This window comes from Lycorma delicatula, chromosome 1 (assembly GCF_047948215.1).
Source record: "Lycorma delicatula isolate Av1 chromosome 1, ASM4794821v1, whole genome shotgun sequence".
Classification (NCBI taxonomy): domain Eukaryota; kingdom Metazoa; phylum Arthropoda; class Insecta; order Hemiptera; family Fulgoridae; genus Lycorma; species Lycorma delicatula.
Window position 1 is genome coordinate 108,803,328 of NC_134455.1, and position 20,179 is coordinate 108,823,506.

Below are 20,179 nucleotides of genomic sequence, written 5' to 3' on the forward strand. Positions count from 1 at the left end.
ATTTAATACTTCCTATTAAGTAAATATGAAGTTTTAAGTCCATACAATATGAAGTTTTGTTTTAAATATATATATATATATATATATATATATATATATACAGCTGTTATGTCAAAACTGTTTAATTCTATTTAATTATTAATGTCAAAATTATGTTTTTTATAATTTTATTATATTTTATATTTATTATTATATTTATATTTAATTATATTTTTTTTTTATAATCCTATTCCAATCAACTATGTTTATTTGAGGCTTTTTTATTCCACACACTAATTCAATCAACATTTACAGTATTCAGAGCTTACTTCCTAATATATTTAGATGGTTAATCTATCAATTCAAGACTTGTTAAGTACACACCCAACTGATTCAGTATTGATCTCTGGCAACAATTATTTATTCCTAGCATTTATCCAATTTAGGATTCTCTTATTTAAATATTTTACTTATATGAAAATTGTTACTCAAGAATTATTATGTACACTTGTGTCTAAATATTAATTGTGCATGTGTTAAATTATTATTATTATTGTTATGTTTAATAACAGTAAAAAATCATATGACTTTCGGTGGGCAGTATGTTCAATCATGGAATCATATGTCCTATTTTGTTTCTAACCATTACTCTTTATCTTAAGAACATTTTGTTTAGTTAATTTAACAAGTCAAATTTCTAACATTTGTTGTTAGAAATTCATAAAATGTTGCATAAACTTAAAAGTTACATTGTAATGTGTACAATTAAATAACCATAATAAAAAAAAAAAGTTAAAAATATGAATATATGATTTAGTTGCCACAGTGCCACAGTTATACTACTTTTATAATATTAATTTGTGATTTTCTTTAACCAAATTTCCACACACAGACACACACACACACACACACACACACACATAGACGCAGACAGACACACACACACACACACACAGACAGACACACACACACACACACACAGACACAGACAGACACACACACACACACACTGACAGACACACACAGACAGACACACACACACACACACAGACACAGACAGACACACACACACACACACAGACAGACACACACACACACACATACACACACACACACAGACACAGACAGACACACACACACAGACACACACACACACACACACACACACACACACACACACACACACACACACACAGAGAGAGAGAGAGAGAGAGACAGAGAGACGACAGAGACACAGACACAGAGGAGACACAGAGGCACAGAGACACAGACAGACACAGACACACACACAGACAGAGACACAGACACACACACACACAGACACAGACACACACACTTTACACACTTTAATTCTATTAATACAAACCACCTAGTATAGAATCTTATGTTTTCAGAAACATGGAGGAAGTAGCTAAATTTCCTGGGAGTAAATCACAACGTATTTTAGGATATGCTGGTCGGCAACAGATCCAACGAGAAATAGACTTAGAAAGAGTTAGAAGAGTAGAAGCCAGTATGAATCAGTATAAAAGTACTGATTCTAATCAGCCAGTAGCTGTAAAGAATAATAATGTCATGGAAGTTTCTAAGCCAGGTAAATAATGATATATTTTTACCACTAATGTTCAGTTTTTATTACTGTTGGTGGCATTAGAAGTAAAACTACTGACATGACTATATTATTCTACTAAAGATGAGCGAGTCAAGATTTTAAATATAACGTCTCATTCTAAATTTTTGCTGCAAGAGATTAAATGTGTCAGTATTTAGTATTAAATTGGCTATTTCATTTATGAATTAAAAATTAAGTAAAATAATGGCTACATAAGGTATATTTTAATATCTTTTCAGCCAATATTTTGTGCTATTTTGTTGTATTTTGAATTACAGAGTAATTTATCACGGATAATTCATTTATATGATTATCACATAATGTACTAATATATATATATATATATATATAGTATTCTTTTATCTCTTGCACAATTTATGTTACATTATATTATTCTTAGATCTTTTCTAACACTGTTAAACCTCCAGAAGTTTAAAAATTAAAAATTAAAATTTTCGTAATTTTCACAATTGTGTTTGCTGTAAATTCACTGTTGACTGTTGTTAATCAATAATGAACAGATGTTGAATATTTTGTTACTTTTGATGATATGGGCGAAAAGTAAAACCTCCATTTGGCTATAAGTAAAAAACCTGCGTAGATAAAAATATTTTATTTTATGCAACTTAAATTTAACTATTTTTCAACATAGTCACCATTCAAATTCAAGCATTTGCCATAGTGTTTCATCAATTCAAACATCATCAAAGTGCTGACGCAAGCAGCTACTTCAACAGTCTACTGTGAAACTTTGAAGAAACTTAGGCTAGCCATTCAGAACAAATGTCGTGGTATGCTGTCATCCGGTGTTTTTTTGTATGAACACTTGCCCTCACGATGCTCAAAGAACTCTAGAACTTTTGCATTAAATATATGCTTTGACCTAGTATTTTTCTTTGGTAAAATAATTCCATTCCCTTCATTTGTGTAAGTAATAATGTTTTATGTGTTCTTATTTTTAGTGTGAAATTTTGTATTAATGGTTCTTATTTCTATTTTTTAGTTTCCATCCCTCAGAAGAAAGAACCGAAACCTAAATCATTGCCTAATCATTTACAAACATTAACTCCAAAAATATTGAAGAAGCCTTCTGAATCTGTAAGTTCAGTCTTTTAATTATTTAATTATGAAATATTTTTATAACTTTATTGAATTTTTTTACTGTGATATGTTGACATTGTGATCCTATAATGTTGTTTATTGAAGTAATGAGTGGGAATGGATTTGTAATTCATTGTTGTCAGTGTAGAGACTGTCAGTTTACTCCTTCTCTCTCTCTTTTGCTGTATTCCAGGATACGTGAGATTCATTCTGGGGTTTCCTTGTTACTACTTTAAAAATGTGTTGTTCCTTTTTGACAGACTTGCTTTAGAGTATTTAAATATATATGCTTTATGAAAAGCATATGTTTTTTAAACATTTTATTTCATGTTTCTATTCATTTTGTTTTTGTTTAGTGTTTGATTTGATTAATGAATTTAAAGTTAATTCCAAATGGAAAAAATAGATTAAATTAAGAAAATTGAAGCAAAATATAAACAAGGTAAAACATTAAATTTTCCAGTTTGCTTAAAGATATTTCAAAGAATGCAGCAGAAAAGAACAGTCCTTCTAGTATATAAATGATGGAATGAAAGCTGCAAAGAAGCTATTCTCAAAGGATCTGAACTCTAGAAAAATATTACTCGACCAAAAATGCAGATGACTTCAAGAATTTCAAATAACAGAATAAAATAGCCATAGTTAAAAAAACACAAGAAGAGACCTAGTGAAACACCAACTAAATAAAATTAAAGAACATTAAGAAACATTAAAAAACAGAACTTCTAAAGTTAATTTTTTAGACAAAATGTGTACTTTCCCCCACACAAACAAAAATGAGACAAGATGATGTACTCACACTTTTCAATTGTGTTTTGGAAAAGTTATTTGTGAGTAACGAAATAGATTTGTAGGGCAAAATTTTGTACTCTTAAAAATGTGTCATGGTTATTGATTGCCTTGCTTTTTAAGATGATTTGGATTTTTTCAGTCCCAAAATAGGAGCTGAACCAGTAAACATGTTACAAGAAATAGGAGAAAGAACAGGTCTAGTGATATGGTAGTTTAAATATTCAACTATAGAATGCCAGCAAAAAAAAAAAAAATAGCCCAAAAAAACAATTTGGAATGGCTTATCTTCTAACATGAAAAGTACACAACAAAAGAAATATATCTCTACAAATGCAAAACTAAACCATTTGATATTCATCCAGAAGCATTGTAGGCTGCAGAATGTTTGACAATGATCATCATGAAATGCAAAAGAAAGAATAAAGATTTTTAAGGAAAATGTTTGGTTTATAAAGAAAGATGTAATACATGAACTCCATCCCAATGCTATGATATAACAGAAATAATGTGGTCCATAGTTGATAAAATGAAAAAGTAAAAGGTGGGAAATGTAGGTATAAAAATATTTTAATGATATCCCATATAGTATTTAATGAAGATGCTTCAAAATGAAACAGTGTGGTGTGATTTTGTTTTATGAAATAAATCTTGATTACAAAGTCAAAATTTATCAACTTAATGATAAAGTTTTAGTCTGGGCAGCAAAAGTTTGTTATTTTATTATTATTTTTAATGGGGTTTCTAACCGTGTAGTTTGCCATGACAAATTAGATAATTAGAAAATAGGATCTACTGTTTCTTTTAAAATATAGCCAGGAATTGAATAAAAAAATGTAGTTATAAAATTTTTTAATGAATTTCCTTTTATATCTAATTGATTTATTATTAGGTAATTTTATTATGAATTGTGAACATGTTTGTTTAGAAAGTTGGGGAACTCTATCTGTATTGTTTGTTTGTGATACATGTACGTTGTTAGTAAAATTAAATTTACTGTCTGATGTCTGATATTATTATTGACTACACAGTGAGATATTGTATTCATGTACACATGCATGTAAAATAATATTATCTCATCTCATCTTGTATCATCTCATCATATTATTACAGTGAGAGCTGTTAATTTACATCAATTATATCATTTATCTAGGTTAATAAATTATATTGAAAATTCAATTGATATTACCCCTTCTTATTCTTCATAGTTAATATTACTATATCAATCAAGTATTGTTTATTATTTTCTTTTTGTAGCAACATCAACTGTTAAGGTCATTAGTTAACAAATGCCGACAGTACGCAGTAAATTAACTAAATCAAAACTGCATCGAACGTTGTTTAGCTATGTATGGAAGCTGGTTTATTATTAAATATTGTTGCAGTTCTGAAAATTTTTATTGCTTAACATTACATTTTTTATGATACTACTTCTTGAAATAATTATGGTAGTATTAAACTGTCAGATTGTAATAGGATTTAGTTAATTTGTAGCATGTTAATAATGCCGTGCCTGACTGGGGTTCGAAAAAATTGGAAAATTTATAAATGAAATATGTTTATTACTCGACCAAAAATACAGATGACTTCAAGAATTTCAAATAACAGAATAAAATAGCCAAAGTTAAAAAAAAACAAGAAGAGACCTAGTGAAACATCAACTAAATAAAATTAAAGAACATTAAGAAACATTAAAAAACAGAACTTATAAAGTTAATTTTTGGTCTAGTGAGTAGAAAAAAATTAGTCAGTTGGAAAAAATGTTTGGTCTAGTGAGTAGCTTAGCACACCTCTTCTATGACACGACATCTTATCTGAATGAAGATGGTAAAAAAGGTAAAATCACTTAAGACCAGATTATGACTGTGGTGGGTGGACCTGTTAGGCTCCTGTAGCACATATTGAGGCTGGTTTCCAGATAAAGGTATTTTGATGTCTGGTATTTTATTTGAACATGGTTGGTTGCCGTTGACGTAATGTCGTATTTTCGTATTTATTTACATCTGGAATGCGATGATATGGTATTCATTTTCGGTGTGTGCAATGGTAATGCTATCGTAGAATATGAAATACGTTTACCGAATCACAGGATTCGAGACCCCAAAACAATTTGCGCGACTTTTCGCAATCTTCGGGAAACAGCTTCAGTACGTAGTATTCGTACCAGCTACGAACTATCTGTTATTATTGATGAAAGTATTCGATCAGGCCAGGCGTCAGTGCACGATGTCTGTCTAAGCGGATCGAAGTTTTGTGTTTGATGGTAACAAGTTTTTGATACCGTTTGGAGTTATGCAACTGGTGGAATACAAATCAATTTAAAAGTATGTTTCGTTTACAGACGAGGCAAATTTCACTCGAGATCGCATCCACAATTTACGCAATGATCACGCAATGGACAGAAGTAAATCCTTGTGAAAGTGTGGAAGGCAATTTTCAATACCGATTTGAGCGTCGATTTAGCGTCAATATATGGTGCGGCCTTCTTCACAATCGACTATTTAGACTGTTCGTATTACCTGAGCGCTTAAATACCGAGATGTACTTGCACTTTCTTAAAGAAGAATTGGCGCTGCTGCTTGAAGATCTTACTCTGGCGTTGAGACGCAAAGTATACTTCCTATACGACGTGCCTCCCCACTTCTCTTGTGTTGTTTTCACTCAAATCATTATTTCCCTGGATAGGTCGTGGGGGTCCACGTTCCTGGCAACCAAGATCAACTGATGTTAATACCTTTAGATTTTCCGTCTAGGGATGGATGAAAAAATTTTGTATAAAAACAAAAATAATTCTTTACGAGAATTAGTTGTTCACATTATGTATGTGAACGAGAATTAGTTGTTCACATTGTTTATGTGACTGAGAAAATTAAGGACGTCCTGAAGAACTAAAAAGAGCAACAAAAGCAATACAAGCTTGCCAAGAATTGTGTTGAAAATGACGAGCTTCATTTTTGAACATTTATTATTTACTGACCGGTACATATAATGCACTTTGGATTTTATTTAGAATTAATTCTCTACTAATATTTTTAAAAAGTTTGTGTTTATTGCTCTTTTAACAAAACAAAAAAAAAGTTTTTTACCCTGATTAATTGGTTTCACCCCTGATTTCTTTAAAACTACTGTAGATACGGTTCTGGGATCTATTTCATTAAACCTTTCAGATCACAAACCGTAAGAAATCACTTATTTATCGTTAACAACTTAAAAATTTCAGTACGACCTACTTTCACCGGGGTACCTGAAATCCGAGCAGTCATATGTTTATATGAACTTTCTCCGTTATTTTCACTAGTAGAGTAGGTTATGAAAGTTGTGGGAGAACGTCGTGGTGTATTCTGTATATTAAAAGCCATTGTTGTAGCCAGAGATAGCTACCAGAGATACCAAACCAAATATTCAGTGTTAATTTTTTTCTTCCCAAAAATTTCGTCCGTGGGTATAGTTATCTCATTCCAATCAGCTTAGCCATTGATATTTAAACAAATCTTGTATATACATAAACGGGTGTTATTAGTGTAAAGTAACGCCGAGTTCTTATTTTGTAATCGCATTTGAATGGTCTTTTATCGGTACACATATTTCACAATTATTACTAGATTCTTATCTATCCAGGAGTACGGGACGCTCGTAGTAGGAGACGGTATCTCAGTTCCCTGTACCGTATATGTGACCTCAAGGGAGGGTTTCTGTTTTTACTGCTTTATTTTTCATCATGGATTTTTATATTTATCTTTATTTTACCCGCTAATTTATCGACGAATAAAAGCGAATAATATATTTATATAAACCGTCTGATAATTCACATAGAAGAAACGGTTTTGTCGTAAAGTATAGAAATATGTCCTAACGATAAAAAAATTTAACAATTAAAAATATATTTTATACGTTACGTTACGTTCAGTATAATAAATTATGTAACGAGTAAATAATTGTTATCGGGCTTTTAATAGAAGCAGGGGAAAAAAAGAGAAGTGGTGGAAGGTCGGTCGGAAATCTTGTGTAAAGGCGCCTCCGCCGCCATCTCTAGATGAAGAAGCCTGAAAGATCAAGTTTACCCTCAACGCCCCCCCAAAAAAAACCGTCTTCCCCCCTCTAAAACCACTCGCTTTCGGACCATTGTGCACACCACTCATCGTTGTAAACCCCTCCTTCACCGCCAACCGAGTTACTTACTATAACCGCAACTATAAAAAGAAACCCATTTATCTGGAGAGACCGCTTTAAGAGGTTCATTACAATATGAAAAGGAACGATAATAAATAAAATAATAGTAACTGGTCGTAGTTCTATTCACAAGGATTAATTACTTTTCGCCAAGGTTGGCTGCGCTAAGTGAAGGGGATGGGATTTCATCCCTTAATGATACAACACCGACCACCACCGTTTGAATCAGAAACGCTTTATATCACTGAGCTTGGTCGCTTACTATTTTAACTCCCTCTTCTACTGCATCTTTACATTACCACTTTATCAACCGCCTCATCATCCCTACTCTTTTCATTTCCACATAAACTTCTAACCAATCCAATCTATAATACTTAAAATTATTACGTAATTATAATATCAATTAAACTATTTTACAAATTATAAACTATTCAGTTAATTTTCTACTAGATAAAATTTAATTATATAATTCAAATTCGTTATTAAACTTCTAATTAAATTATTTTGCCCCTACGGCATGTTTTTAAAAGTTGGCTACGATATTGTTGAAGTTTTCTGGTATTTATATACAACTAAAATTTAAACCCGTCTCAGGAGTTATAAAATTAAAAAATCATTACTTTGTACAGTAAAGTCCTTTCAGCAAAGATAGTCTACGAACAAAAAACCCATCTCAGGAGTTATAAAATTAAAAAATAACAATGAGACTCATTACTTTGTACAGTCATCAAAGATAGTCTACGAACAAAAATTATTATACAGGTTGAATCACGAGATTCTCCCCGGGACTTTATATGAACTTTTTTTAATTATTAGCACGAATAGAATAGGTTATGAAGGAACATACGTTCTAAAATGCTTCGTTTGTGAGTTACATCTAGTAAAAGATTTCGGTCGATTTCAGCTACCACGGTAAAATGAGGTCATACCGAAATTTTTAGGACGTTAATTAAGGAACAGAATTAGTAATTTCTTATGGACTTTGACCTAAAAAATTCGATAAAATACGTCCCAGGACCGTTCCTGCAATAGTTTTTGAGAAATATGAGGTGAAAACCAATAAATGATGTAAGTTTATGTTTTATGTTTGACAATGTTTTATGTACAATAAAAATTGTTAAATGGGTAATAAAACACATAAAACCTGTAAACAAAACTAGTAGAGAATTTAATTCTGAAACTAGAACAAATTTCATAATACGTATTGCCATTTTCAACACACTTATTGGCACACTTATGTACTGATTTTGTTGCTTATTCTTATTCACGAGAATGTATTTTTGTTTTGAATACAATATTTGTCATTCCCTTGACGTAAAAATCTAAAGGTATTACGTAAGGTGAAGGTGATCTTGGAGGCCAGGAATGTGGGCCTCTACGACCGATCCATTTTGCAGAGAAATCATGATTTAAGCGATTGGTAACGGCACAAGAGAAGTGGGGAGGCGCGCCATATCGATGGAAGTGTACTTTTCGTCTCGGCGCTAGAGGAACATCAAGTACCTGCGCCAATTCGTCTTAAAGAAAGTGCAAGTAATCCTCGGTATTTAAGCGGCCAGGTAATATGAACGGTCTAAACAGCCGATCGTGAAGAAGGTCGCACCATACATTGACGTTAAATCGGTGTTAAAAATTGCCTTTCTCCATTTCATGAGGAATTTACTTCCGCTATGATAAGGATAAAACTTGTTTTGTGTCTTCGCAACTACATCGAAAATAATTTCATCAATAACAGCGTAGTGTTGGACAGATCATTTGTTGCTGGTACGAATACTAGGTAGTGAAACTGTTTCCCGAAGATTGCAAAAAATCGCGCTAATTGTTTTGGTATCTGGACTCTACGATTCGGAAAATGTATTTCATATGCTACTAAATACCAAATCAGCGTATTCCTCTGTTGTAAATAAGTACTTGTAAACCGAACACGTTCAAACTAAAATTCACAGAAAACCTTCACTAACGACAGCACAGTTCATTCACAGTACCCGATAAACTTAATGCACCGCTTATAAGGTCCACTAGCTCGTTCGTTTCTTTCTTTTATTTTTAAAATATCACAATTTTATCAGCGATTTAAATCGCATGACTGTTGATTATGTTCAGGGAGGTAACTTCCTTCTATCACTGGTCTGCACGTGCGTGGCGACACAGATGACATCATGCAGTTATAACGAAGCAAACCCCACTAGACCAACCCGTCGCCACGCACGTGCAGACCAGTGATAGAATCTAGTGGTTAACGCGTCTTCCCAAATCAGCGTTCAAGTCTTACTATTTTTACACGGATTTGAACTAACTTATTTACACGGGTTTCAATTAACCACACATCTCAGGAATGGTCGAACTGAGAATGTACAAGAATGAGTGTACACTTCATGTACACTCATACGTATCCTCATTCAATTTTTTTTTTTCTACATCTCTGGGCCGGACATCCAATTAAGTATACTCGTATACTCGGCCCAGAGACGTGTCTTTTGACTCTAAGGCGGTCTTCCCGCCCACCGGTTTTACATCCGGCACGGCAGGTCAACCGCCCCGGTACTAGATCTTTTCTTGCCTGCCTCTAATTCCCGCCGACGAGGGCAAAGCCCGGCTATGCCGTTCCCCACCCCCGCCGCCAGAAACCGGGTCTCGGTCTTTATGCCATTTGCTTCAAACCGGTGCGACCAGCACAAGGAGCGCGCGCACCCCCAAAACCAGCTACACCGGCCGGGTCTAGGTCTTTTAATTTTATCCCCGCGAAATCTCCCCGGAGTCCCCGTCCTCTCACCGAAACCTGCACGCCAGGGCATACAGGCTCTCAGAGACGGGGCTGTCCACCTTCGATTCCTTCGTCGCGCCTCCTCTTCCTTAGTGCGAAGAACCGTACCGGCGAAATTGTTATTCGCGTCAGGTTATATTGACTGCTATGAATTGTCTGTATTGTGCCCATCTCCGGCATTCGAACATCGTATGCTCTGCGTCGTCCACCTCCTGGCAGTAGTCGCAGTTGGGTGTGTCCCTCTTGCCGAATCTTTTTAAATAGTAACCAAAACATCCATGACCCGACATCATCTGTGTTAAAAGTTCACCTCGTCATGTTGGCGATCCAGCCATGCGTCCAAATCACTATATCAGCTCTGCTACACCCTTCCGCTCTCACTTTCCTGCTCTTGATCTGAAGTTCTATCGGCGGGACCGACGCAAGCACATATATAGCTTCATATGACAGGGTACGATACCCTGCCACCACTCCCAACAATGAGTTCTATCGGCGGGACCGACGCAAGCACATATATAGCTTCATATGACAGGGTACGATACCCTGCCACCACTCCCAACAATGCCGTTCTGTGCATTCTTCGCAGTTTCTTTGTATCCTGATTGCATCAGCCCAAACCGGCGCCGCGTATAACGCCGCAGACACCGCCGCCGACGCAATCAGTTGGGTCGTGTGTGTTCCACGAATAATCTCCTGATGGCTTTTAGGGTGAGCCCTACTTTTTTGCACACATTTTCTATATGCCCACCAAACTTGAGATTTTTATCTATCGTCACCCCTAGGTATTTTGTATCCTTGACCTCAGTTATAACCTCTCCACGGATCACGACGCAGTCTTCTCTTACCCGTTAAGAGGATACACTTGCTTTTTGCCGGACACCTCCATGTTGTTGTTAGCCAGTTGTCTATGAGTTGGAGGGAGCGATTTGCTTTATCCTCTGCATCACCAATTTCCTTATCTTCCACCAATAGTGCAATGTCGTCAGCGTGTGACTACGCTGACTCCTTCCGGATAAGGCAACTGGAGCACCCGGTCGTAAAATAGCAAGGGGCCTAACACAGACCCCTGCGGAACTCCACCGAAGACCGGAAATCTCACCACCCCCTCCAAAGTGCGAACCTCCGTCCATCTATCAGACAGGTAGCAGTCAACCTGGTTTAGCAAGTGGTCACACTAACATTCATTTCTCTGAGCGCCGCTACAATGGTCGTCCACGGTACCGAGCCAAACGCATTTTTGATATCTAACTGACCACCCTGTCTGTTTATCGCATCCAGTGTCGAACGGCCCTTACGGAATCCATATTGCTCCAAATGTAGGCTTCCGCTTAGGTCTGGTAGCAAGAAGCCTCTCAGCAGCCTTACCCATATTATTTATGAGCTGATAGGACGGTACTCGCAAAACTCGGTACTCGCAAAACACTCGGAACTCGCCTGGGCTTGTATTCGGTTTGGGAAGAAAAACCGTTCTGGCCTCCTTCCAGCATTTAGGGAAAGTGCGGTGCAGCCCATAACTCAAAATGTCCGTAATCATCTCCCACGGTACTATTCTAGCCAGGCCTTTAATGACCGCTACCGGAACTCCATCTGGGCCCGGACTGCCACGTTCGCACAAGACTGCCTCCCGTCTCTCCTTCTCCCGTGGGTAAAGTACGGACATCTGGCGCGCCGCTTCGTCCTCATTCAGCGCAGGCACTCGCCTCCCCAATCGCTTCATTACTATTTGGAAGGCTCGCCCCCCATTACTATTTGGAAGGGTCAACATCGAGCTCACCACAGTTCCCTCCACTTAGATCTCTTGGCGTTCTTAATCAGGATAGGCCTCCATAGTTTGTTCAATCTGAGCCTCAGATCCCTGTCTAGCTCTTATTCTTTGGGCCGTTCGTTTGTTCGGCGATCTCCTGGTTCCACCAGTACACAGGGTGGTATCTATGCTCCGTTTCTGGTATGCTGGAAATTTCGTGTGAGATTATTTCTTGGAGGACCTCCGGATCCAACCTTCTGCCGTCGGAGATTTTGCGTGCCGCTCTCTCCACAATTATGTTCACCTGTCTGCTAGTGAGTCTTCTTGCCGGGTTCCGTACAGCAGGGGTCGCCGAACAGACGTGTATTATCAAGGAGACCGCAAGGTGATGACTCCCGGTCTCCGCTTTCAAAACTCGGAATTCGGTTTTATCAGTGACCATTCTCCCATCCACGATCACCAGATCGAGGATGGATTCATGGCCCCTCGCTCGTCGGAGTTCCGTCGTTCAGGCATGTGGTACCGGTAGCTGCAAGGAAGTCCTCCAGGACACTTCCTCTGTTATTCGTGGTCCCAGCGCCCGCCGCCACAGTCCTCTGAAGAATTATCTAAACGGTAGTTACCGGAGGCTAAACAGGAAAAAGAAAGAAAGTTATGACGAAGCAAATGTTTTTATTTTCTTCATTGCGAGTGCGTTGCTCATTGTGTATGGTGTTATATTTAACACATCGCGTTATCTAACTCCAAAAAAAAAAACAATAGATCGAATTGCTGTGCTTTGTTGCACGAATATGTCTGGCAGTGACAAATTAAAATTTTAAGTGGGTTAGAGTGGAGAGTGTCCATCCTAATGTAGATTTACGAAACATTCAAATTGAGAATCTCTACTTCCGAATACGAGTTTCAACCGTAAAGATTAAATTTATTTACCCAAGTAAACTAAGTTACATTTTACAAGAAATTGAGGGAAATACGTTGACTTCCTCGGCTACGGCTAAAGATGTTAATGCGGTAGAGTATTTAAATTTTTATTATGTTGTTTTTTCTTCATTGCGAGTACGTGGCCCATTGTGTGTGGTGTTGTTATCTAACACATCGCGTTATCTGATTAAAAAAAAAACCAATAGATCGAATTGCCGTGCTTTGTTGCACGAATATGTCTGGCAGTGACAAATTAAAACTTCTTGTTATCGGTAAAGCAGGTAAACCACGATGTTTTAAGTGGGTTAGAGTGGAGAGTACGTGTGCACTACTATTTTAATTCCGGGATGATGAGTCTAGATTTTCGTGGTTGGCTAAGTGCTTGGAACAACGAGTTACAAAAAATCAAGAAACATTTTCCCTGTTTATTGATAACTGTGTTGCCCATCCTAATGTAGATTTACGAAACATTGAAATTGAGAATCTCTACTTCCGAATACGAGTTTAATTCAACCGCTTGACTCATTTTAAAAATGTTACATTTTAAGATACATTTTTTTTGAGGGAAATACGTTGACTTACTCGGCTACGGCTAAAGATGTTTCTGCGGTAGAGTATTTAAATTTTTATTATGTTGTAATTTATAAAATTGTTCATGTAATCTTAATATTAGAAATAAAATTCAGAATATTTCTTTTGCTAAAAAAATTGATTTTTATTTTAGCAACAATACGAGGGTAAGTCAATTATTATCCGCAAGTTATATTTTATTTTTAGTTATATTTTTGTTTATGTTGGTAGTACTGTCGTGTTGGGTAGATGACGCATGCGTGGTTTATTGTTATGTCTGTGCAGGTTTGATACTGCCCTTCTGACTTGTGCAACGATGGACCAAGCGCGTTGAAATGCAAGGGGACTGTTGAAGAAAAATGTTTTATGAGAATTGAATTTTTTTCTGTTTGAGGAAAAAACGTCATTTGAACAAGGGATTCTGGTTGAAACCAAATTTTTTTAATCAGTATTTTGATCTTTTTCGAAATTGTGCTCTATCACGTAATTAAGCCATTAATATTTAAAATCCTGTGGTGTATATGAAATAAAAATCTGTCAAGAGTAAAGCCGTAATTCTTTTTTAGGGAATTTTATTATATCATTGTTAAAGATATATTTAAACGTTTAATAATAATAATAATACGAGTATTAACATTTTAAATAAACCAAAAAAGGTTTAAAAAAAATCGAAATATTGTAAACTTTGATCGGCTTCTCCCCCAATATTGCCCCCAAAAATATTTGGTAAAAGATATGCAATTAATATTAATACACATAAATGTGGAAATTAAATGGGTTTGATCTAGCAATGTTTGGTTAAAATATATGCAATTAATAAAAAGATAGTTTTAATACAAATAAATATGGAAATTAAATGGGTTTGATCTAGCAGCTAGATCAAAAGTCATATAGAACTGATGACAAACGAATTAATAAAAATAAACTCCCGCAACTGTACCCTGGATTATGGTCGATGGTTCAACGATTTCTGATTGCTAACCAAAAAGAGAAATCGCCTGCGTGATATAAATATTCAATAAATATTCAATGTTTAAATTATTAAATGGAACCGACATCTAGACCATTTAATGTGATGCCCGTATATCCTGTGATACAAAGAGGAAGGGGTTTTTTTTTTGTTCGGGATAAACAAAAAACTACCCGATCTATCGCTGCTAATTCCGAATTTTTTAAGGGGTGTACGGCGCTGTAGCTCAACCACCTCAGACATTGCCACTGTTACTGTATGTGTGACTCGCTTCACCAGCCTCCGGTTAAACATAAAATAAAAAGATTGACCGCTACGGGAAAGAAAATAATTATATAGCGTGGGCGAAGCTACGACGGGGAGCTAGTAGAATTATAATATTCCCTTTGTCCCTACCGACTCTGTTTATTATATATAATGTACGATGGTAAGATAATTATTATCCGCAGCGTAGTTATAAATTTTATTGCAATACAAATAGGAAGCTACATGTACATCAATAGGAAACTACAAATGTACATCATTTTTCTTCAACACTCCCCTTGCATTTCAATGCGCTTGGTCCATCGTTGCACAAGTCAGAAGGGCAGTACTCGAAGTTTGCTTCGAATTGCAGGCTTCAGCCAAAAAACCGTAAGCATCAGTTTTCCTGCGGATGGTTGGGTCTTTAACTTTTTTTCAGGGCGAATTTGGATGTTTCCATTCCATACTCTTGTGTCATTTCATATTCGGCTCGAATGATGGATCCATGTTTCGTCACCAGTGATGATTCTGTCTAAGAAGTCGACATCTGCCAATTCATCGACGACTTTCATCGAAAGTCGTCGATGAATTTCGGTCCCTGATACACCTTCCGACCACACAAACTGATAACTGAACGTTGCTCTTCTTTGGTGCAAACTGAAAGCGGAGCAGCCATGGTTAACGGCAGGGAAGCGATAATGGAACTATCCTAGCAGCATCAAACCTGCACAGACATAATTAAACCACGCATGCGTCATCTACGCAACACGACAGTACTACCAACATTTTCGGATAATAATTGACTTACCCTGTCTTTTGACAAAATCATCTCAATTTTTGATGATTTTCTTACCTGCTCTACAGAAGATCACATCATATTATCTAACGTGATGCATTCATATAAAATATCAGGATTCCCAGTGTCCTCATCTACCGCCGGACGGCGTAAAATCAATTTTAAGACCGATTAAAAGATTTTTCACTATCCCTGCGAAAAGCAGCTGCGCTGTAACTGAATTTATGTAAATCGGATTAATAAGAAAAAACTATGCGCGAACACACATAAAAAAAGAAATACATAACAAATATATAGGTCGATTAAATAAATAACCTTTTGAGGTCAGTTATAGAAAAGTAGTAGATACGCTTTATATTTTAAAAAGTACAGTAGTATTTTTTTTCAAAGATATCGATCATTTGAATAATTTCGGTTAATAAATCATAACTAACTAACCAGAATTTGACTATTTAAAATTGATGAATAGAGGCAGATTTATTACTTGTTTTTTTACAATTGAAAATTTTAATGTAAATACTGCTTTGTAAATTTACTTGAAAAACTGTTAATGAAATAATTTTATAGTAATATTTTAATACATAAATTAATTTCATTTAGTAACCAGTGATTAATTAGTAAAACTGATAATCTTCTTTGCTTTTTATTAACTTTTCCACGAGTCGCTTTCGACATAAAATATAAAATATAATCCTACATAAATCAGAGATTGTATTGAATTTTTTTTGGGGGGATTTTCAGTTCTTTAATGGATGTAGTTTTTCATATTTATGCTTCAAAATCTTGTAGATATGCTTTATAATCTAGAAGGTGTATTTTTTTTTACATCGCTTCCTTTCATTACCTGTATCATCAAGTTAGCGTATGATTGTGTTTTGTGTGGGTATAGACGCGCTTGTTTCAAACTTTTTAATTCGAAAATAAAATTAAAAAAAAAAGTATAATTAAAATGTATTCTCGTTTAAGTGGTTAATTTATTATGGAAATAGAAGTTTAATTTAAGTTTGGTATTCAAATTTAAAATTATGAATACGAAAAAACTCCAATCTTAAATTTTGAATTTTATGATTAATACTAAACTAAAAATAATCTGAAATAACTAGCATATTAGTGCCGATCAATCCCTTTCCTAGGTAGGCTTATTCATCTTAATCTAATCGAATCTATTACATATATTCTATTATAAAGAAAACCTTTTATTACGGCTAAAATACAATATTACGTAAGGTACATTAAGTGTATCGAACTGTGCGGTGTTTGAACGTGATCGGTTGCCATTGACGTAATGCCGTACTTATATTCATTTTGGGTGTATGTAATGGTAATGCTATTTGACCATGAGAAAAGAAAATTACAACAGCTGATCAACAATGTGCAATACTGTATTAGTAGTTAAATCATGCTGATCAACAATGTGCAATATTGCACATTGTCGATCAGCTGTTGTAATTTTATTGCCATTTCTCTTTATTTCATTTTTTCTCATGGTCAAATAGCATTACCATTACTTACACCCAAAATGAATATAAGTACGGCATTTCGTCAATGGCAACCGATCACGTTCAAACGACCGCACAGTTCGATATACTTAATGTACCTTAAGGTACATTAAGACCTACCTTAATATGCAATATTAGTGTTTAAATCATTCTGAAAGGTACATTAAGTATTAATGGTAATTTTATTGCCTTTTAATAAGATGAATATAAATTCATCTTATTCGATATACTTTAATGTACCTTACAGAATGATTTAAACACTAATTGCACATTGTTGATCAGCTGTTGTAATTTGTTGCTATTTCTTTTATTGCCATTTCTCTTTATTCCATTGCTATTTCTTAATAGCAATTTTAACGTTTCTCTTTATTCAGCAATTTTAATTTTTTTACAATTTTTTCTTATGTTAATTCGAAGTCAGCTCAACATGATCAGCAGGCAAAGGCGGGACATGACTCGATTTTTAATGAATATAATCCAGCAAGAAAAAAAATCTGGCGGAGTCAAATCTGGGGAGCGAGGTTGCAGTGCAGTTGGACCTTCACGACCAATTCACCGACCTGGGTTGAGATCTCGGACTTCTAGGTGATAGTGAGGTGGTACTCCGTCGTGCTGGTAGTAATGGCATCCACATGGTCATCATCGTAATTTTGAAGCATGTCTAGATAAACGATAATATTTTCGGTCGTCTCTTGGAAGAAATGAATTCATTCAATGTAATACTTCCACCATTTATCTGACTCATCAGTAGTTTCTGATTGTCAACAATGTAAAATACTATTATGTTGTACCGTGATAGTGGTAGGTTCCTTCTATTTCGCTTCTCTTAACGCCATTCCATTATGGTTTTGGCAACCCCTTGACTCGTCCGTTCTCAGAAAATTAACAAACCATTTAAAACGACTGCATTAGTTCCTATATTTCCGGAAGCCTTACTGTAGAAAATTTCTCTAGTCCTTTATATTTTTAAAATTAGCTCGTAGACCTCCAAAAATCCATATTCGCTTGTAGATCTTTTCCAAATAAGTAATGTATCATGTTCCCTATTATTTATTGTCCATATTTTACACCCGTATACACACTTTTCTCTTATTAAACACTTCTCTCTGTAGCAGTTTTTGTTACATTAATGATGTTCATACAAAAATATTTAAATTACCCCATCCAAATAATCTACTGTGTGTGACGTAACATCCCTGGCTGGATAAAATTGAACTCAAGTAACAAAAAGTAATACGTTAAAAAAAAAATATTTTCCACCTTAAAAATAATTCTTCATTTATCAGATATTTAGTGTTATCAGCATTTATTTTTAAATCTCTTTTCTAATACTCAACAGGTTTTTAGGTTTTTAATACTTTCAATTAACGCCTTCTCTATCCTTCATTATTTTAACGTAGTTTTTAAATATTAATTATTATTTGTTTATTATTAATATTTATGAAATGTTTGCTATTAAAATGTAATTATTATATCAATTATAATATTTAAAGCTAATATTACTTTAAATGGGTATCCGAAAGATAGTGCTGATTAATAATAATAATAGTTTAGTGTTTCATACTATTTAACATTAATATAGTAGATTCAGGCATGCAAAGTATGTATTGACCATCATTTATATTTGATGATTCAGTTGAGTACTGAAGTACAGTAACATCGGCGATTGACGGAACTGAAGGTGTGCCGTGCCCAGTGCCATTTCGAAATTCATATCAAACAACCCCCATTTTGAAGTTATGATGCAATCAAGTTACTGAAACATTTCCATTAATTTCCTTTAGTACTGAAATATACTGAGGGTATATATATATATATATATATATATATACCGGCTTTGGTTTTGATACCGAATTCACTACTGCATAATGTTCAATATTGATTTGCAATATGAACCACTTCTAAAGTAAAAACCATTTTGAAAAATTAAGTCATTCACTCTCTCGTAGTATATACGATAATTTTATTCTCTTTTATTAAAGAAAAACTATTAAAAGTGGAAAAAAGAGAACGATAAAAAACGCAAAAACTAATTCACTCTTGTATTTATCAGTTATTGAAAAGTTGCTATGTCATATGTATCTGTAAAAAAAAATACTGATTTGGCCAGAGTACATGACTTTTATTACCTCTTATTCAGTTTTCCACTTCTATTAAATTTTTCTAATTATTCATTCCTTTTTAGGAATCGAAATGTGTTGTCCTTGTATAAGCTGAATTACCCTGCGTTCCTCCGGCTATTTATTTTTATATAATTCTCGGAAGGGAACCTTTTTTTAACGAAACTATTTCAAATTTATTTTCCTTTGATTCTTATCCATTTAAGTTCTTTTTAATAAAATGTAGCTCTGCTGAAAAAAAAGTTTTGCTTTAATTTTCCGCCTCCTAGTAAACGAAATAAAACAGAACAAAGTTGGATCAAACAGTGGAAGTTGGATCCACTGCACCCCGATCAATTAAAAGAAAATTTTCGTGGGAAGTTATTTAAAATGTTATTTTCGTCCGTAAAATTATTTACTGAAATTTGTTGCAAGCGTTGAATTTCACGTTGAGCAAGTAAATACTAAAGCCGGCCTTGGTGGCGCGAGTGGCAGCGTTTCGGCCTTTCATCCGGAGGTCCCGGGTTCGAATCCCGATTAGGCAGCTACAAAAATTATCATTCATCTCATCCTCTGAAGCAATACCTAACGGTGGTCCCGAAGGTTATAAAAAAGAAAAAGAAAAAACTAAATGCTAAAAATGTATTTTCGTCAAAAGATTACGGGTCGGAGTACCTTTTTTCTTTCCCTCCTATTTCCCTTTCCACTTTCCTCCTTCCCTTTTTTCACTTTCTTTCCTTTCCCTTTCTTCCCCTTCCCCCTTCATCCGCTTCACGTTTTCCTTTTTTCTCTTTCTCCCCTTTCTCCGTCTTCCTTTTTTCCTTTCTCTCCTTTCCCCGTCCTTCATATAAGCTTTGGGTACTTTGGTTACCATAATTGCTTCTACTCTGTCTTTTGTAGAGGACAATGAACACCACGGTGG

At 35.0% G+C, this 20,179-nt stretch overlaps 1 protein-coding gene across 1 annotated transcript in view; it reads left to right on the forward strand.

The window, feature by feature from the left end:
• The window catches only part of cutlet (chromosome transmission fidelity protein 18 homolog), a 170,434-nt gene that overhangs the window by 68,807 nt on the left and 81,448 nt on the right, over nt 1-20,179 (forward strand). The window contains exons 18-19 of the mRNA XM_075354703.1: nt 1,374-1,573; nt 2,595-2,689. Of these exons, the coding sequence (XP_075210818.1) occupies nt 1,374-1,573; nt 2,595-2,689 (295 nt within the window). The remainder of the gene's footprint in view (nt 1-1,373; nt 1,574-2,594; nt 2,690-20,179) is intronic.